General features: G+C 39.0%; 1 protein-coding gene across 3 annotated transcripts in view; it reads left to right on the top strand.

Moving 5' to 3' along the window:
• CCAR1 (cell division cycle and apoptosis regulator 1) overlaps positions 1-16,467 on the top strand; it is a 67,331-nt gene extending 50,864 nt beyond the window's left edge. For 2 of the 3 annotated variants that reach the window (XM_032841618.1, XM_032841610.1), the window contains 8 exons: positions 19-258; positions 1,315-1,426; positions 11,006-11,088; positions 11,435-11,581; positions 13,378-13,498; positions 13,576-13,761; positions 14,675-14,880; positions 15,608-16,467. In XM_032841618.1, the coding sequence (XP_032697509.1) occupies positions 19-258; positions 1,315-1,426; positions 11,006-11,088; positions 11,435-11,581; positions 13,378-13,498; positions 13,576-13,761; positions 14,675-14,880; positions 15,608-15,667 (1,155 nt within the window). In that variant the 3' untranslated portion in view covers positions 15,668-16,467. Of the gene's footprint in view, positions 1-18; positions 259-1,314; positions 1,427-11,005; positions 11,089-11,434; positions 11,582-13,377; positions 13,499-13,575; positions 13,762-14,674; positions 14,893-14,948; positions 15,045-15,607 lie in introns of those variants that run through there. The other variant, XM_032841627.1, reaches the window with a different exon arrangement.
• The last annotated feature ends 4,871 nt before the right edge of the window (positions 16,468-21,338 follow it).

Here is a 21,338-nt window from a genome sequence, read left to right as displayed (position 1 = left end):
GTTGGTATCTTTCTGTAGGTTTCACTGTTTGCAGAACTTTTCAATGAAATGCTTCAAAGAGATTTTGGTGTCAGAATATACAAATCATTATTATCTCTTCCTGAGAAAGAGGACAAAAAAGAAAAAGAAAAGAAAAGCAAAAAAGATGAGAGAAAAGATAAAAAAGAAGACAGGGATGAAGAAACTGATGAGCCAAAACCCAAACGGAGAAAATCAGGCGATGATAAGGATAAAAAAGAAGATCGAGATGAAAGGAAGGTGTGTAATTATTTCCATTACCAGCAACCTATTTCAGAGTTTTCCCAAGTATAACAAATGATGATGAATTCCATCAGAAAAGCAAAATGTAAAGGGTAAACTCAAAGATTTTAGTATATTATTAGAAACTTAAGTTTTGGGACGCACCTGGGTGGCTCATTGGGTTAAGCCTCTGCCTTTGGCTCAGGTCGTGATCTCAGGGTCCTGGGATCGAGTCCTGCATCGGGCTCTCTGCTCAGTGGGGACCCTGCTTCCCTCTCTCTGTCTCTCTGCCTGCCTCTCTGTCTACTTGTGATCTCTCTCTGTCAAATAAATAAATAAAATATTTTTTTAAAAAATAAATTTTAAAAAAAGAAAGAAAGAAACTTAAGTCTTAGGGTGCCTGGGTGGCTCAGTCGTTGGGCACCTGCCTTCAACTTGGGGCATGATCCCCGGGGCCTGAAAACCCCCCCCCCCCCCCCCCCCCCCCCGACCCTGGGTCAGGCTTCCTGCTCAGCGGGACACCTACTTCTCCCTCTCCCTCTCCGACTCTCCCCGTTTGTGTTCCCTCTCTCACTGTCTCTCTTTTTCTGTCAAATAAAATCTTCAAAAAAAATTTTTAAGTCTTTGAATTAAGCCTATATAAAATCTAGAACTAGTTTCTGGTTATTTATTTATTTATTTATTTATTTATTTTTAACTGAAGGTGTATAGCATGATGGTATATTTACATGTATGTGAATGATAGTTTTTGTTTTGTTTTGTTTTGTTTTTAAGGACAGTAATTCAAAGGCAGAGAGGCAGGCAGAAAGAGAGGAGGAAGCAGGCTCCCCATTGAGCAGACAGCCTGATGCGGGGCTCGATCCCAGGAGCCTGGGATCATGACCCGAGCTGAGGGCAGAGTCTCAATGGCTGAGCCACCAGGCACCCCGATAGTTTACTTTTAAAGTGTATTGTTAAGAAACTTTTAAAATTTGATTCTATTTCAAGTAAACTTAATGAATTTAATGATTTTGGTTGTAGTCATTTAATGTTTGGGCAGATACCTTGCTTAATTTAAGGCATTTTAAATTACAGAAAGAAGATAAAAGAAAAGAAGATTCTAAAGATGATGATGAAACTGAGGAAGATAATAATCAAGATGAATATGATCCAATGGAAGCAGAAGAAGCTGAGGATGAAGAAGATGGTATGTATGATTCAAATTTACTTATTTCTCCTTAGGATAAAAAATACAATTTTTGTTTGATGGCTTTGTATAATTGCAGTCTGTAATTTTTTTTTTTTTTTTTAAGATTTTATGTATTATTTGACAGAGAAATCACAAGTAGGCCGGGGGTGGAGGGACCAGGCTCCCTGCTGAGCAGAGAGCCCGATGTGGGGCTTGATCCCAGGACCCAGAGATCATGACCTGAGCCGAAGGCAGAGGCTTAACCCACTGAGCCACCCAGGCGCCCCTGCAATCTGTAATTTTAATATTTTTTCTTTTTTAGTTAGAAACAGTAAAATACTCTTTAGTAAAAATATTTTATTAAAGATTTTAGTTATTTATTTGACAGAGATCACAAATAGGCAGAGAGACAGGCAGAGGGAGAGGGGGAAGCAGGCTCCCTGCTGAGCAGAGAGCCTGATGCAGGGCTCAATCCCAGGACCCTGGAATCATGACCTGAGCTAAAGGCAGATGCTTAATGAGTGAGCCATCCAGGTTCCCCTAACCCAAGGGATTTTGTAGGACAAAAATCCTACCTGGGATTGGACTACCTGGGAATGCTGGAAAAATGTTAAAAAATCATGGTGTTGCAGGGGGGGGGTTTTTTTTTTAAGCTACTTTCTGAGGTGATGGCTTCTGTGTACTTATGCCATACCGCCACACCACAGAATACAATAAATAAGCAGTTAGAAAATGTTCAAATACATAGGGATTTTGTCCTCCCCACCCAAACTACTGCTGTCTGAAGGAAGCTGGTTTCCCTGTAGCTACACCAACTCTTCAGACTTGGTTTTGAAAATAAAACCATTAAAACCCTGGGAGGAATTACTGTGCAGTGTGGAGTATTCATTCTTTCTTACAAAGAAAAAAATGTTAACCTGGTACCAAGGTGTGCAACAACCTACAGACCCTTAAGTATTGCCCTCTGACATCTGTGTATGATAGGATTTTTTTTTAGATGTGCTGCTGCTTTTTTTTTTTTAGTAATCTCTACACCCAACATGGGGCTCAATCTCATGACCCAAAAATCAAGAGTTGCATTCTCTACCAACTGGACCAGCCAGGCACCCCAAAACATGTTTATTTTTTATTGTAATGTGTTCTGTATGTAATAAATACTTACTCAACTTGAGGAATGTGCTCTGTATCATAAAGGTGTAATAGTTCCTGTTGTTCCATAGTTTCCTAAGGAAGAACATACTCTGTGTAGTCTTTGCATGTTTGACAGTTTCCCTAATTAAAACATATACTAAAATTAGTTGGCTAAAGAAGAATATATTTGGAACACTACATCAAAAACTAATGAAGTACTGTGTAGTGACTAACATAATAATTAAAAAAAAGAAGAAGATACTCTAGGGGTGCCTGGCTGGTTCAGTAGGTGGAACGTGCAACTCTTGATCTTCAAGTGATTTTGAGCCCCACGTGAGGTGTAGAGATTACTTAGTAAAAACTTTAAAAAAAAAACATATAGACTAGAGGGGTGCCTGGGAGGCTCAGTGGGTTAAAGCCTCTGCCTCCAGCTCAGGTCATGATCCTGGGGTCCTGGGATCGAGCCCCACATCGGGCTCTCTGCTCATCAGGGGAGCCTGCTTCCTCCTCTCTCTCTCTGCCTGTTTGTGATCTCTGTCAAATAAATAAATAAATCTTTAAAATATATATATATATATGTAGACTAGAAAGGTGCTTGGGTGGCTCAGTCATTAAGCCTCTTCCTTTGGCTCAGGTGATGGTCCCAGGGTCCTGGAATCGAGCCCCGCATTGGACTCCCTGCTCAGTTGGAAGCCTGCTTTGCCCTCTCTCACTCCCTGCCTGTGTTCCCTCTCTCGCTGTGTGTCTCTCTGTCTGTCAAATAAATAAATAAAATCTTTAAGAAATAAAGACTGGGGCACCTGGGTGGCTCAGTTAGTTTAAGTGTCTGCCTTTGACTCAAGTCATGATCCCAGATTCATGGGATCAAGCCCTATGTAGGGCTCCCTGCTCAGCGGGGAGTCTGTTTCTCCCTCTTCCACTCCTGCATCCCCAGCCCCCCACCCAGCTGTGCTGTCTCTCAAATAAATAAAATCTTAAAAAAAAAAAAAAAAAGTTGGGGGGGTGGAACCTGTGTGGCTCAGTGGGTTAAAGCCTCTGCCTTCGGCTCAGGTCATGATCCCAGGGTCCTGGGATCAAGCCCTGCATCGGGCTCTCTGCTCAGCAGGGAGCCTGTTTCCACCTCCTCCCCCATTCTCTCCCTGCCTGCCTCTCTGCCTATTTGTGATCTCTGTCAAATAAATAAATAAAAATCTTTTTAAAAAAAGTTAAAAATAAGACTAATGAAAATAAACACCTGTTTATCACCCAAGTTAATAAAAGACACCAATGGGAATGATTCGAAATACTTATATTAGGGACACCTGGCTAGCTCAGTTGGTAGAGCATGCAGCTCTTGATTCAGGATCAGAAGTTCAGTCCCCACGTTGGGCACAAAGTTTTTCTTAAGAACGACAACAATAGGGGATGTCTGGGTGGCTCAGTCTGTTAAGCGACTGCTTCCAACTTGGTCATGATTCCAGGGCCCTGGGATTGAGTCTCACATTGGGCTCCTTGCTCAGCAGGGAGCCTCCTTCCTCTGCCTGCCCCTCCCCCTGCTTGTGCGATTGTGTGCGTGCTTGCTCTCTAACAAATAAATAAAATATTTTAAAAAGTAAATAAAAAATAAATAAGTAAGATAAGGGGGGATGGCGGGGCGCCTGGGTGGCTCAGTGGGTTAAAGCCTCTGCCTTCTGCTCAGGTCATAGTCTCAGTGTCCTGGGATCAAGCCCCGAATCGGGCTCTCTGCTCAGCGGAGAGCCTGCTTCCTCCTCTCTCTCTCTCTGCCTGACTCTCTGCCTACTTGTGATCTCTGTCAAATTAATAAATAAAATCTTAAAAAAATAAAATAAAAAATAAAAGGGGGGATGGCGCCTGGATGCTCAGTCATTAAGAGTCTGCCTTCAGCTCTGGTCATGATCCCAGGGTCCTGGGATCGAGCCCCACATCGGGCTCCTTGCTCAGCAGGAAGCATGCTTCTCCCTTTCCCACTCTCTCTGCTTGTGTTCCCTCTCTCACTGTCTCTCTCTCTCTCTCTCTCTCTCTTAAATAAATGAAATCTTTAAAAACAAACAAAACAAAAAACTAACAACAGCAAATGTCCCAACGAGTCATAGATGTCAGCCATAAAGTACCTCTGAAATACCACTGAGTACTTGTCAATCTCCATATAGATTTGAGACTTTAAAAATCCTTATTTTAGGGTTCCTGGGTGGCTTAGTCAGCAAAGTGCCTGCCTTTGGTTCAGGTCAAAACATTGGGCTCCGTACTTAGCTGGGGAGCCTGCTTCTCCCTCTGCCTGCCACTCCCCATGCTTGTGTGGTATCTCTCTCTCTCTCCCTCTCTAAGTCTTCAAAAAAAAACCAAACTCCTTTTTTCAGATGAGAATATTCTAAGAGGTTTTTAAATAGTATATATCTCTGAAAATTACTACTACTTAAGGTATTTTTTGATTTGCCTCTACCTTTGTTTCTACCACAGTATTTTATTTTTCCTTTGTGTTGATGAAAATACTCAAAAATAAGGATTCCTGCGTGACTCAGTCGGTTGGATGTCTATCTTCGTCCCGGGTCATGATCCCAGGATCCTGGAATCAAGTCCCTAATCGGCCGGGGTTGGGGGTGGTCCTTGCTCAGTGGAGGGTCTGCTCTCTCTTCCTGCCAGTCTCCCTATTTGTGCTCACTCACTCTTTTTCTCTCTCTCTCTGACAAATCTTTTAAAAAAAGGAATATATTCAGACATTAACGAACTTGAGAGAATAGTGCATTGAACAGTCCATATCCAACAATCAATTGATTTGTTAATATTCTGCCTTATTCATGTTGTGTATGTGTGTGTTTCTGATCCATTAAAAAATAGGAATTCTTCAACTTTCTTAAGAAAAGATACTCTTTTAAACACAATTCTGTAATCACATAGGAAAATTAACAATAATGTCATGTTCTACCTTAGCCATATAATATCTAGTCTTAATTGTTCTAATAACCTCCATGGCAATGACATAATATACATATATCAGATTTTTTTTTTTTTAATTTTTATTTATTTAACAGAGATCACAAGTAGGCAGAGAGGCAGACAGAGAGGAGGAAGCAGGCTCCCCGCTGAGCAGAGCGCCTGATGCGGGGCTCGATCCCAGGACCCTGAGATCATGACCTGAGCTGAAGGCAGAGGCTTTAACCCACTGAGCCACTCAGGTGCCCCCATATATCAGTATCGATTGATTTATTTTCCATAACCTGTTTTGTCCAGTGGAAGTTAACCCTTTTTATTACCCTGTTTTCCCCCCATTCTTCTAGTACAATTCTGTCACTGCCTTAATTAAATCACTAAAGAGTTTTCCTCATTATTTTGTCTATGTCACAGTGTTCTGGTTCTCATCTCTTTTTGTTTTTATTCTTCTCTGCCGTGTAGTTCCCTTGGTGGTGGTCTAATCCATTCTTCTGGCTTTAAATACTATATGCTGACAATTCTCAAATCTCTATCTTAAGTCAGACCTCTCTCCCATTCTCGTCAATGACCTGCCTACTTGACATAGTTGGTTAAGTTACCTGGCATTTCAAAATAAACATGTCTAAAACTGAACTCCTGCTTTTCCCCCTTCATCAGAAGACAAGCCTTCCACCCTCAGCTTTACCCCACTAATTTGATGGCAGTTTCATCCTAAAGGTTGCTAAAGCTAAAATCTAGAAATCACTCTAAACTTATTTCTTTTTGTCATAATCCCATTTCCAATCTATCTGGAAGTCGTATTGCCTCTGTCTTAAAAACATATCCAGAAACAGACTGTATTCACAGCTCCGCTAATCCAAGCCATGTGTCCCTTGCCTAGTTTATTTTAAAATCCTCTTATCTGAGGGCACCTGGGTGGCTCAGTCGGTTGACTATCTGCCTTTGGCTGGGGTCATGATCCCAGGGTCTAGGGATCAAGCCCTGCATCAGGTTCCCTGCTCATCAGAGAGTCTTGCTTTTTCTTCTTCCTCTGCCCCTGGCCCCAGCTTGTCTCTCTCTCACTCTCTCTGTCAAATAAAATCTTTAAAAAATAAAAGAATGAAAAAAATAAAAACCTCTTACCTGGTTCCCTTGCTTACTTCTTCTCTAATGTGTCGTCTTAACACAATTGCCGGAACAACCTTGTAAATTTAAGTCATTTATTTGTTTGATTTCAGACTCCTTCAGTGGCACTTCATTTCACTCTGTAAAAAGCCAGTGTTTACAGTGATCTCTAAGACTATAAAATCAAGCCTCTGATTTTATTTCTTACCACTCTTCTTTACTTGCTCTTTGCACCCAAGACAATCGTGACTTCTTGACCTGTTACAGATGGCCCTGTTATTAGGACATTTGCATTGACAGTTCCTTCTGCATGCAAACTCCCAGAGATCCACCTTCCTGATGCTTTCAAATTTGAAGTCTTTATTCAACTATCACTTTCTCAGCAAGGCCTGCTCTGCACCCAGCCCTATTTAAAATCATAGACTTTCCAACCAGTACACATTTTTTTTTTTTTTAAATATTTTATTTATTTATTTGAGAGAGACACAGTGAGAGAGAGCATGAGCGAGGAGAAGGTCAGAGAGAGAAGCAGACTCCCCGTGGAGCTGGGAGCCCGATGCGGGACTCGATCCCGGGACTCCGGGGTCATGACCTGAGCCGAAGGCAGTCGTCCAACCAACTGAGCCACCCAGGCGTCCCACCAGTACACATTTTTTATCTGTCCTTTTTTTGCTTTACTTACAGAACCTGTTATACTATACTACTTTTTACTTACTGTCTTTCCACTTGAATACATACAAGTCCTTAATAAGGAAAATGGGATTTGGGGGGCCACCTAGCTGGCTCAGTCGGTAGAGCATGTGACTCTTGATCTTCGGTTTGAGCCCCACATTGGGTATAGAGATTATTTAAAAATAAAATCTTTCTTAAAAATTGCTTAAATCTTAGAAAAAGAGAGGTTTTTGTCCCCTCTTGTCCCCTCTTTGCTGATACAAGTTGCAGGTTCCTGGAGCAGTGTATTCAAATAAGCTCTAAATAGATACTTGCTGAATGAATATCATAAACTGCGAAGCCCAACAGTGATAGGATTATAGTTCTTTATTGATTTTTCCTGGGTGTTTTCAGTTGCTGCTTGCTTATGTTATCATAGCTCCACCCCTCCCCCATACTTTATATTTCATTATCCTATCATGTTACTTGAAGACCGCTCTTTTTCCAGTAGACAAGCAGAAAGGTGATTTTTTACAAAATGAAAATACAATGCAGCTCAGTGTCTAAATTTGTGTTGAATCTTCTTAGTAATTAGGGGAGCATATAACAGGAATCTATATTTTGCCAATCAATTTGATGAATTTTTTTAAGATTTATTTATTTGAGAGAGCAGGGGGGAGAGGGATGGGTAGAGATAGTCTTAGCAGGCTCCTTTAAACGTGGACACTAATAATGGGGCTCTACCCTGGGATCAGTATCTGAGCTAAAACCAAGAGTCAGATGCTCAACTACAGCACCACCCAGGCCTCCCTTAACAAAAGATTTTAAATAAAAGGTGAACATCAGTTTAACAGTTACCAGGTAAAGAGAAGAGTTCTTTCATCGCTCTTGCAGTCAGTTTAAATTGTTGCACTTTCTCTGGACGTAAATTTGGCAGTGTCAGTCAGCTGTCGGTCATTCAGTCAACATATCAACACAGGTGTTCATTCCATAATTGCCTATAAACAAAAAATCAGAATTGGTCTTAATTTTTTTTTTTAAGATCTATTTATTTTAGAAAGAGTTGGTGGCAGGGGGAATGTTGTACAGAGAGGGGGTGAGAAGCAGACTCCCCACAGAATGGGGAGCCTGTCTTGGGGGCTCAGTCCCACAACCCTGAGTTCATGACAGCCAAAATCAAGAGTTGGATGCTTAACTGACTGAGCCACCCAGGCACCCTTGTCTTAATGTTTAATAATAGAGAATTATTTAAATATATTTTGCTGTAGACATGCAGTTAAATTCTATGCAGCCATTGAAGAAACTGTTGGAAGATTAATGACATTGAAAAAGATTACAAAGTAGTTTTTTATAGATAACATGTTCCTTTAAATGTTTCATATGGGTAGTAGTGTATGTGGGGGAAAAATAAAGGGACATAACCTTAGTATATTTTTGTGTGGTGGGATTTATTTGTAAAAAATCTGTGTTCCAGGGGAGACAAAGTTTTGAAATAAATAGCTTTCAAGTTAAATACTCAAATAAGGTGGATCATGTCTATAAAATGTTAATGAAGGAAAGAAATTTACCCTTGTGTAGTATATGGTACATTCTTAATAACAGTTATTTGTAATTACACTTTTACTCAGAGGCTATTGTTTTCTCTATTTTATAATTGAGGAAACAGGCTCTTTTTTTTTTTTTTTTTTTTTTTTTAAGATTTTATTTATTTATTTGTCAGAGACAGAGGGAGAGAGAGCGAGCAAGCACAGGCAGACAGAGAGGCAGGCAGAGGCAGAGGGAGAAGCAGGCTCCCTGCCGAGCAAGGAGCCCGATGTGGGACTCGATCCCAGGACGCTGGGATCATGACCTGAGCCGAAGGCAGCCGCTTAACCAACTGAGCCACCCAGGCGTCCCAGGAAACAGGCTCTTAACAGTGAATTAATTTACCCACAATAATAAACCTATAATGTTCTACAGCATATATGAGAGAAATAGGTTCCAAGGATGCAGTTTATTTATTTATTTATTTATTTAAGATTTTATTTATTTCTTTGACAGTGTGAAAACAGCGGGAGGGGCAGAGGGAGAAGCAGGCTCCCTGGTCAACAGGGATCCCAGTGTGGGGCTGGATCCCAGGACCCTGCGATCATTACCTGAGTCTAAGGCAGTTGCTTAACCAACTGAGCCACCCAGGCACCCCAAGGACACTTTTTTAACAATTTATTTATGGACCAATACATACTACAAAACTCAATACTTTTAAATGTGCACTTCAGTCATTTTTTTTTTTTTTTTTAAGATTTTATTTATTTGAACAGAGAGAGGTCTTAAGCATGGGGAGCAGCAGAGGGAGGGGGAGAAGCAGGCTCCGTGTTGAGCAGGGAGCCCAATACAGGGTTCGATTTCAGGACTCTGGGATCATGACCTGAGCCAAAGGCCGATACCCTACCAACTGAGCCATCCAGGTGCCCCCACTTTAATCATTCTTAATAACTTGTAGAATTGTTAAACCATCACCACAATCCCGCTTTAGACAATTTGCCTGTTTTCCTTTTACAAAAATAGCTTTGTTGAATTATAATTCACATACTATGTAACTCATCCATTTAGAAGTATACAGTTCAGGGGACCTGGCTAGCTCAGTCAGCAGATTATGCAGCTCTTGATCTTTGGGTCTTAGGTTTGAGTCTCATATTTGGTGTAGAAATTACTCTAAATCCAAATTGAATGAATGAAATTAATTCTTAAAATAGAATGATTTATCCAAGTTACCATTTTTAAACATGGAATAGAAGGTTAGTATAAGCAAATCTTGATACTAACACAGTTAGCTTTTTTTAATTATCTTAGGAACATCTTAGTTCCTCACATAGTTTTATTTTGCAGTAATTTATCTACAGTTAGTTTTAACTGCATTGACTAGTGTTCCTTTTAAGTTTTAGAAAATATGTTTTGCTCTCTTTTGTTTAAATTTGTGTTATAATTTCCAATTTTATATATAAAACTAACTCATTTTTTGAACTATGTCCTTCAAATTTTTATGGAATTAATTTATTTGATTTAATAAAGTAAAATTTTTTTCTCCTCTTAGCATCTCTATACATTTCATCCTTTTCTTATTCTTCATAGTTCTTAATTTTCTGTGGTGCCTGAGTAGCTCAGTTACATGACAGTCTCTCCCTCTTTTTTTTTTTTTTTTAATATTTATTTATTTATTTATTTGACCGAAATCACAAGTAGGCAGAAAGAGACCAGAAAGCAGACTCCCCACTGAGCAGAGAGCCCGATGTAGGCCTCTATCCCAGGACCCCGAGACCATGACCTGAGCCGAAGGCAGAGGCTTAACACACTGAGCCACCTAGGTGCCCTGCACAACCATCTCTTGATTTTAGCTCAAGTCATGATCTCAGGGTTGTGAGATGGAGCACCATGTTGGTCTCTTGTGTTTATTGGGGAGTCTGCTTGAGGTCTCTCTTTCCATCTCCCTCTGCCCCTCCTCCTACCTTTTTTATCTCTTTTCCTCCTCTTTAAAAAAAAAAAAAAAAAACTTAATTCTTTTTTCTCTTTTCTTTTTTTTTAAGATTTTATTTTTTAGTAATCTCTGTACCCAATGTGGGGGCTCAGATTTACAACCCCAAGATCAGGAGTCACATACTCCACTGACTGAGCCAGCCAGGCACCCCATTAAAGTCCAAAAGATTTTTATTCATACAGTATTTCTTTACATTGTGTCTTTCGAAAACAGCAATAGAAAATATCTGTATTAATGAGTATTTTGCTGCTATTGAATTGATTTTATAGATCGAGATGAGGAAGAAATAAACAAAAGAGATGACAAAAGAGATATCAACAGGTACTGCAAGGAGAGGCCCTCTAAAGATAAGGTATTTATTGAATAATGTATTCTTTATAACATAACAATTTTCCATTTCTCACATAATCTAGACTTATTAAGCATAATGCTATCATGAAGTTTATTGGTCCTTATATATCTATATATTATCACTCAGAGCAAAATTTAGCCTATTGTATTTTTATATTTGTAGTTATGTCAGGTAACCAATATGTTTTATTCCTTTCTCCCGTACACATAAGCAAGATGAGCTCATTTTAACTTGTAATATGAGGCAAAGGTCTTTTCTTATTTTTAGCTGTTATATGGACATGGTCTCAATTTCTTACTTTTCAGAGGTAAAGATTATGTGCTATTATCTTCTGCATTTTCTTTAGGAAAAAGAAAAGATTCAGATGATCACAATTAACAGGGATCTGTTAATGGCATTTGTTTATTTTGATCAAAGCCATTGTGGTTATCTTCTTGAGAAGGATTTAGAAGAAATACTTTATACTCTTGGACTACATCTTTCTCGGGCTCAGGTAATGTCATGCATGTTTAAAATGAAAAGCCATTTTAAGTAATTACCTTTTTAATCTCTGTCTACTGGCTAATAGAGATACTATAGTGAAGAAATAATGGAAATGTGTAAAATAAAAGTTAAAAGTCTCCTCCATAGTTCTATTCCTCTGGCCTCATGTAATCCTCTAGATCTTTTTGTAAGCAACTTATGTATGTAAGCAACTTGATATGTATATTATATGTATATGTATGTGTGTGTGTGTATATATGTATATACACACACACACGCATGAAATCATTTTATACATTACTTATATACAACTTTTTTCTTTTTCTTTTTTAAAGATTTTTCTTTTTTAATTTCATTTATTTATTTGATGAGGAAGGAGTACAAGCAGGGGGAGCAACAGGCAGAGTGAGAAGGAGAAGCAGACTGCCCACTGAGCAGAGAGCCCAGTGCAGGCTGGATCCCAGACCCTGGGATCATGACCTAAGCCAAAGGCAGCTGCTTAACTGAGCCACCCAGGCACCCCTTAAGATTTTATTTTTAAGTAATCTCTTCACCCTGTTTAGGGCTTGAACTGAAAACCCAAGATCCAGTCCCATGCCGTACCAACTGATTCAGCCAATGCCCCTGAACAACTTTTTTCATTTAACAGTATAGACCATTTTATGAAAGTAAAGACCCACTTTGACCTTTTTATGACTACAAAGCATTCTGTAATACAGATGAACCATAATTGCCTTAACTAAGTGTCAGTTGCTAGGCAGTTTCCATTTTTTGGAATTATAGACTCTAGTGTAATAAATATCTTTGTACATACACTTTTTAAAAAAAAGATTTTATTTATTTGACAGCACAAGCAGGGGGAGTAGAAGGCAGCAGGAGAGGGAAAAGCAGGCTCCCTGGGATCATGACCTGAGCTGAAGGCACATGCTTAATTGAGGCTCCCAAGCACTCATGTATTTTTTTTTTTTTTTCTCTAAGATTGATTGATTGATTTGAGAGAGAGAGTGTGAGTATGCACATCCCGGGGTTGGGGAGGGGCAGAGGGAGAGAGTCTTTTAAGAAGACTCCACACTGAACATGGAGCCCGATGTGTACGGCTCAGTCTTTGGACCTTGAGTTTACAATCTGAGTTGAAATCAGAGATTGGATTCTTAACAAACTCTGCCATTTAGGTGTGTGCCCTCCCCGCCCCCCCATTTTAAGTAGGTTCCAAGCCCAGTTTGGGGCTTGAACTCACAACCCTGAAATTTAGAGTCAGCTGAGTCAGCCAGTATATAAACTTTAGTGTATGCTTTAGTGTTTCTATCAGTGTTACATGTTTTTTATTAACAAAAGTTTTTTCAAATGATAATTTGGATTTTAGGTTTATAGAGAAGGCAGTTAGAAAATGCACAAGTGAGAGAGCCTGGGTGTCTCAGTCAATTAAGCTCAAGTCATGATCCCAGATTCCTGGGATCAAGTCCCGCATCAGGCTTCCTGCTCAGCACGGAGTCTGCTTCTCCTCAGTCTGCCTCTTTTCCCTGCTTATGCTCTCTCTCTCTTTGAAAGAAATAAATGAAAAATCTAAAAAAAAAAAAAAAAAGAGAGGAAACAAAAAACACAGGTGGAGGGGGTCTTGATTTCAGCTCAGGTTGAAATAAATCCCCCCCCCCAAAAAAAAAACACCCACACAAGTGTTTGAGTGGGAGAGGATAACAGAACACAGATGCCACTGATGTTTATCATATGTGAAAATTAGAACACAGTTAAGGCAATTCAAAAATGTATTCTATTCTCTTTTTTTTTTTTTACTTACTTATATAACAGGTAAAGAAACTTCTTAATAAAGTAGTACTCCGTGAGTCTTGCTTTTACCGGAAATTAACAGACACCTCAAAAGATGAAGAAAACCATGAAGAGTCTGAAGCATTGCAGGAAGATATGCTAGGTTTGAATATATTATTTTGAGATTATCTTCTATAACTATTAAAGAAGAAAAAAGTAATAAAATACAATCTTTTATAGGGAACCGGTTGTTACTTCCAACACCAACAGTAAAGCAGGAATCGAAGGATGTGGAAGAAAACGTTGGTCTTATTGTGTACAATGGTGCAATGGTTGATGTAGGAAGCCTCTTGCAAAAATTGGAAAAGAGTGAAAAAGTAAGAGCTGAAGTAGAACAGAAGCTGCAGTTGCTAGAAGAAAAAACGGGTAAGGAACAGCATTGGGTATTTTGGTACTTTTAAAACCCTGCTGGAATATATATGTGTACACACATATATACAAACCTGTGTACACATGCATATCCATACTCTGCATTTTAGTCTAGGCACATTATACAACTCACTTTTGACCATTAAAAGCTATAAAAGTCCTTGTCATTTTAAGAATTTATCTTGGATTTTTATATGCATTCTTAGATTCCTTTGTTATTTTGTATTTTTTTAATCTTCTCCTAGTGCTACTTAGTTTTCATCGGTTTTTGCTACTTTCTCTAATCCATCTAAAAAGTGGAACCTGGGTGAGTAGACAGACTTAGGTAAAATTTAAATGAAGCGAGTATACTACATCATGCTTTATAACTGTGACATTTGTGGCCATTTTAAGGAATTATAACTGCTTTTTATTTTCCTTAGTATTTTCTTAAAAATTTATTTTTCTAAAAAAAAAGGATACTATTTATTTATTTGACAGAGGGAGTAACAGTGAGAGAGGGAACACAAGCAGGGGGAGTGGGAGAGGGAGAATCAGGCTTCCTGCTGAGCAGGGAACCCAAGGCAGGGCTCAATCCCAGGACCCTGGGATTGTGACCCAAGCCAAAAGCAGACACTTAAGGACTGAGCCACCCAGGCACCACTAAATTTACTTATTTTTAAGACTGAAAGAGAGAATATGCAAGCAGGGAGGGGAAAAAAAGGAGAGAGTCCTCAAGCAGACTCCTGTGGAGCACCAAGCCTGATGCAGGGCTCAGTCCCAGGACCCTGAGATGACCTGAGCCAAAATCAAGAGGTGCCCCTTAACCTACTAAGCCACCCACGCACCCCTTAGATATTTCTAACCTCATGATTGGAGATTTTAAGGGGTAAGATGGTGAATTCCATTTTTTTTTTTTTTTTTTAAACAGATGAAGATGAGAAAACCATACTAAATTTGGAGAATTCCAACAAAAGCCTCTCAGGTGAACTCAGAGAAGTTAAAAAGGACTTTAGTCAATTACAAGAAAATTTAAAGATTTCAGAAAACATGAATTTGCAGTTTGAAAACCAACTCAATAAGACAATCAGAAACTTATCTACAGTAATGGATGAAATCCACACTGTACTGAAGAAGGTTAGCAGTTTTATACTTATGTATTTTCAGTTTGTCTCAAATTTTAACTCTGGAAATTATAATGTCATTAAGCTCTTAGTGGTTTTTCTCGGAGCAAATAGTGGTTGGTGTTCTGTCCTTTGTCATATTAATCAAAAGTGATTTCCAAAAGATTGTATTCTTCTAGAATTTAGTTGAAATGTCAACATGGTTTATGTGTGTAGACTTGTTGAAACTTCTTGAAAACTTACAAGTTTTATTTGTATTTCTTTCAGAACCAGAGAGTGAATTGAATTTGAACTTGAGGAAAATAAAACCATTTACTTCTTTTTAAAGCCATTTATTGTTGGGCAGAGTTGAGAAACTCTTTGGCACTATCAAAATCAATTTATTAGTATTTTTTGTCACTAAAAAATACCTGTAACTCAACGCCATTATAAACTAATTAAAATGAGAATCTTCCATATCCTCAGTCTCAGAGAACAAGGGGAGAGAAATCATATTACTGTGCAAGGAATATACTACTATTATTCCTAATTACCTCTGATTTCTCAGGATGTAGATAGCTTTCTCAAATACTACATACTGTTCTGCATAGAATTGAGGGGTTTCCTTTATAGTTGTCTCTAGTGTCAGTTTTTCATAGATGGCAAAATGGGCTATTTAGAGTTTCTGTTAACTAATGTTTATCATTTTTTAAGTTATGTTTAAGAGAATCTAATTAAATACTTTGTCTTTTGTGTTACAGGATAATGTCAAGAATGAAGATAAAGATCAGAAATCCAAGGAGAATGGTGCAAGTGTATGATAAAATACATGTAGTGGTGAAGAATGGTGTTAAATAATGTAATATATAAAATCATGATACAAGAATGTTTGAACGTGATGCATGTTTGATTTTAGTAGTATAAATATCTGTTAGTTCAAATGATGTATAAAGTTTTATGAATGTGAAGAGTCTGCTTTTGAAAATTGCTTGTAATTCCTGGCATTCAAATTATTAAACACTCCTTGAGTGAAATAATTTTGCATTGCAAAATGTTTTAGGATGAACTTTGTTATAGTTTTTAACCCCAATAAAGTTCATCACTTTAATTGATAGTAGTATTTAATTACCAAATGTCTTTTATTAAAATACTTAGAATAATTGCAGTTTTATTTATAGAATTATCATTATTAGGTTTTTATAAAAAATTTTTAGTCTTTTAAAATTTCAGTATAAATCATAAAATAGCATGCTGCTTAATTTTTTGCAAGTTTTTTGAATCAGACTTTTTTACTTGTCTTTAAAAAAATCCCTTCTATCAGCCTCTAAACTGTTCATTAAAAAATCAGTTCATCCAAGACATAAAAAGCTAAGAAAGTAATAGATAATTACCATTGTTACTATATATGTTAGACTTACAAAAAAACAAATAGTACTGATGTTAATGTTACTGCTTTCAATTAATTGTTCTTTCCCAAAATAGCACCTATATTTTAATTTTGAGGGGTTTTTTTTTCCTTAAATGCAGTGTTTGTCAAATGTACAGTTTAGCACCAAGCCAGTAGATGTCAGTATGATGTCTTAAGTTAAGCCTTCTTTAATTAAAAATAATTTTTTTATTAGTCTGTGTACTTCCTTCAGCATTTTAGTGGGTACATAAGAGTTGATTAACTGTTGAGTGAAAAGGGTAGAAAATGTGATATACTCTAAAGCAATGGTTCTCAGTAGGGAGTGAACTTGCCCCAGAGGACATTTAGCAATGTCTGGAGACACTTCTACTTGCCATAGCTGGGTGAGTGAATGTTACTGCATCTAGTTGTTAGAGGCCAAGGATGATGTTAACCATCCTATGTTGCATAGGACAGCCCCTCAACAAGAAAGGATTATCCAGGGGGGCCTGGGTGACTCAGTCGGTTAAGTGTCTGCCTTCAGTTCTGGTCATGATCCCAGGGTCCTGGGATAGAGCCTTGTGTCGGCCTCCCTATTCAACAGGGAGCCTGCTTTTCCCTCTCCCACTCCCACTGCTTTGTGTTCGTTTTCTCTCTCACTCTCTCTCTCTCTCTCAAATAAATAATAAGTAAATTTTTTAAAAAATAAAAATCTTGGGGGAAGAAAAATACATGGCTGGCTCACTCACTAGAGCATGAGACTTATTTATTTATTTATGTATTTATGTATTTTAGTGGGGGGCAGAGGAAGAAGAGAATCTTAAGCAGAATCCCCACTGAACATGGAACCTGACACAGGGCTCAGTGCCAGGACCCCAAGATCATGACCTGAGCTGAAACCCAAAAGTGGAATGCTCAATGACTAAACCACCAAGGCACCCCTAAATGACTTTTTTTTTTTTAAGTTTTTTTTAAGTTTTTATTTATTTGAGTGAGACAATGAGAGCAAGAAAAAGCATGAGCAGGGAGGAGAGAGAGAAGCAGCTCCTCCCTGAGTAGGGAGCCTAACTTGGGGCTTCATCCCAGGACCCTGGGATCCTGACCAGAGCTGAACGCAGACACTTAACTGACTGAGCCACCCAGGTGCCCCTGTTTTTACATTTCTGATGCTTGATTCAGTCATTGTAGAGCAACTGAAATTTTAAGAATTTATTATTTCTTACTGAATTTTGCCCAAGTCCTAGTAAAACTGTAAGAACACAAAAAAACTCCTTTGAGCAACACTTAGACTTTATGTATGTTCACATTACATTCCTCTCAAAATGTTGAGTAATGGGCGCCTGGGTGGCTTAATTGGTGAAGGATTTCCCACGTTTGAGTCCCCCTGTCACACTCCCTGCTCAGCAGGAAGTCTGCTTCTCCCTCTTCCCCTCACCCTACTCGTGTTCTCACTCTGTCTCTCTCTCTGAAATAAAATCTTTTTTTTTTTAAGATTTTATTTATTTATTTGACAGAGATCACAAGTAGGCAGAGAGGCAGGCGGGGGTGTCGGCAGGGGGGGCAGGCTCCCTGCAAAGCAGAGAGCCGGAAGCGGGGCTCCATCCCAGGACCCTGGGATCATGATCTGAGCCAAAGGCAGAGGCTTTAACCCACTCATCCACCCAGGTGCCCCAAATAAATAAAATCTTCAAAAAAAAAATAAAAAGTTGAATACTATTCAACCACATTTTTTTAATATTTTACATGATCTGATCCCTAACCTATTACATAATTACTTAGAATTAAAGATAACTAATACTAATTATGAATCAGTGTTTATTCAGAAACTGTAGAATTCTTAAACTTTTTAGTTATTTGTGTACCAGTTTAAGAAGATTTGAAGTGCTCTTGCCTTTTACCCTAACAATTCTAAAACCTCAGTCATAAAGTGTTTGTTGCTCGAATATGTGGATCATTCTGCTGATGAAGTAAGAACATTAATCCTATTATAAATGCAAGACTTCCTCTAAAGTGGCGAAAGAGGGGGTGCCTGGGATTTCAGGGTCCTGGGATCAAGTCCCACTTTGGGTTCCCTGCTCAGCTGGTAGTCTGCTTCTCCCTCTATCCCTCCCCCCTGCTCACTGACATTTAAATCTCTTAATACACTTGAAAAATCTCAGAGGTGATTTTGGTATTTAGGATGACATCAAATTTTATAGGTTTAAAAATATTTGTATATAATTGACCTCAGCTTATATAAAGAGTTGGAATTCCAAAGTCATGGTGGCAGATTTAGGACGGGCTAACATAGGACTCTTCCGACTTACCTTTCCATAATGTTTAGCATGTGAAACCTAAATAATTCAGTCCTCAATAGTAATTGCTTGGAAAACATTATTTCAGTGTAAGTGGAAAACAAAGGAAATGTAAAGACCGTGAACTTGAGGAGCTGGACTAGGTGGAACAGATTGAGCTGATGTCCTTTTCGCCTGCCCTGTCTGCACATCCTGAATGCTCCCAGGAGCACTGCATGTCTTACTGTGTAACCGCACCTCACCCTCTGCACAACTGCACGACTGCAGAGAACTTTCCATCGGTTGGGCACCCCGGGCCTTTCTCTCTCAGTCCTAAGAGTGGGAAGGGTATGGAGTTGTACCTTTTTTGAGAGGTCATGCTTTGGAGACTGTCAAAGGTAAACTTAGGAGGAAAGACATTTGATGCTTTAACATTTTTGATAAATCTTAACATCCACTGTTAGTGCTAGTAGAGACGTATGATCTTGGACACAGGACCAAAGACCAGGGAAGTCCCAAGAGTATCAACTTTCCTTAGGTTTCAGTTGGTACAAAAATTTCAAGTGCCGGGGTTGGCTCGGTTGGTATCTGCCTTCAGCTCAGGTCATGATCCCAAGATCCTGGGATCAAGTCCCACATCAAGCTTCTTGCTCAGGGGAAACCTGCTTCCTCTGCTGATCCCCCTGCTTGTGGTCTCTGACCAATAAATAAAATCTTTAAAAAAATTGAAGTACCTCAGTTTCTGGGCCACAACTCAGTCTTACCTGAGATCTAGAGGTCAAAACAGGGATTTCTGCTACAGTGACAGTGTAACTGTGTTGAACCTTAATACAGAGGTGGTCACTTCCTGTAAAAAAGTGCAATATTTATGTAGGAAGCAAAAAAATAATTCTCTTTCTGCTAAAAGAAATTTGGAGTATGTTAAGCATGGATGAGTTTGCTTATTAGAATATGGGGGAAATTTATCATAAAACTAAGGAATTTACCTGTGGATATCCATGCCCACAAGGCATTAAAGAATTGGGTGAAAAGAGATAATGCTACATGTATGTAGCAAACAGTAAAGATAACTGTTTAGATACCTAGATAGTATTACTGACTTTCCGGCAGGAAGCTGGATCCAGGCCAGTCTTTGTAACTTCTCTCTGATCCAGGCAATAGTGGACCCTTGAGAGGCTTCTCAGAGCCTGAATTGTACATAGATCTCTTAAATACTGGCTAGAATTTATTAAAAATACTATAGTAGGGACTACACCTAAGGGTTTGGCAGAATACTAGCAAGCTCTCAGAGCATTCTGACAGTCCTATACATAGTATACAAGGGGCACTCCTCCCCTATTTCTTCCATGGGGACTTCCTCGTCCAGCGTACTCCTCTCATGAGACCTTTGGAAGTCCACAGGTTAATGCTGAAATGGCACTGAATCTTTGGGGGTTCTGAGATAGCCTGAGGTTTTCGTTGTCAGAAGCCATACAAGTTTGCTAGTCCTACTGGGTGTAAAGTGAGAGTGTAGAGTCAAACTAAGTTCAAAAATCGTATCGATGGGACACCTGCGTGGTTCAGTCATTAATCTGCCTTTGGCTCAGGTCGTGATCCCAGCGTCCTAGGATCGAGCCCCATATCAGGCTCCCTGCTTGGCATGGAGCCTGCTTCTCCCTCTCCAGCTCCCCTGTGTTTGTGTTCCCTTTCTCCCCATCTCTGTCATTTACAAAAAAAAAACAACAACAACAACAACTTAAAAAAAGAATTGCTGGGATGCCAGGGTGGCTCAGTCCGTTAAGCACCAAGCTCCTGGTTTTGGCCCGGGTCATGATCTCAGCAGGAGGATGAGTTCGAGCCCTCCCTCCATCTACACTCTTTAGGAGAGCCTGCTTAGGATTTTCACTCTCCCTCTGCCCCTCCCCTCCACATACCTACACGTGTTGTCGCTAAAAAACAAAAAACAAGAACCATGGGTTTTAAGCAAAGGATTGACGTGATCATAGTAATTAGAGGCACAATAAAAGCTTCCTCTATTGGACATGTAGTGTGCCGCACATTTCCTGGTTTAACTGCAAAATAGTTGCCAGGCCTGTGGGTTCCATGAAAGAAAGGTTTCCCTTCCCACTATAATTTTGTATTCAGATTATTTTGGAAATTAAAATTAACATCTATATATCTTTACAGTTGTTTTTGTTAGACATAATAGAGTAATGAGAATGTTTCAAGAATCGTTGACACATTTCACCGCCTATTTTATGACTTACTAATAAGGGGATATTTAGGCCATAATTTATTGTCTATACTGGGAACTTATTTTGAGAAGAGGGGGCTAAGGATAATTATACCAAGATACTGGTTATAAACCAAGACTATGTCAAACATTATTGCCTACTTATTATTCATCTTGAAGGTAAAATTGACCTGCTCTTGGTGTTCACTAGTTTCAAAACAAGTCTCGGGCTTGAAAGAAGATGTCCCAAACTACTATCAACCATGAAGTATTAGTTTTTCTTGTGTATATAGAAGACATATATCAGATTATCAGATAGGGTACTACCTAAGGAAGTCACTGAGTCAGCTCCTTATTTGAGCCCCATTAATGATGGAGTTTGAAGGTGATCGTTATGCCTAAACGAAGGCAGTGGTTCTTCAAACTGGTATGCAGCAGAATCACCTGACAAGCTTGTTAAAAAACACAGTGCTTGGCATAGTTTCCAGAATTTCTGATTGAAAAGGTCTGGGGTTGAGCCCGAGTTTGCATTTCTACCAAGTCATCAGGTACTGCTGCTGCTCTTCTGGGTTAACACCCTTTTCACTAAAGTATACATAGTGGGTTTCCCTACCTAATAC

This window comes from Lontra canadensis, unplaced genomic scaffold (genome assembly GCF_010015895.1).
Source record: "Lontra canadensis isolate GAN:19392208 unplaced genomic scaffold, GSC_riverotter_1.0 scaffold3, whole genome shotgun sequence".
NCBI classification, from domain to species: Eukaryota; Metazoa; Chordata; class Mammalia; order Carnivora; family Mustelidae; genus Lontra; species Lontra canadensis.
The sequence above is the reverse complement of the archived record's forward strand: the minus strand, read 5'-3'. Positions and strand labels throughout refer to the sequence as shown.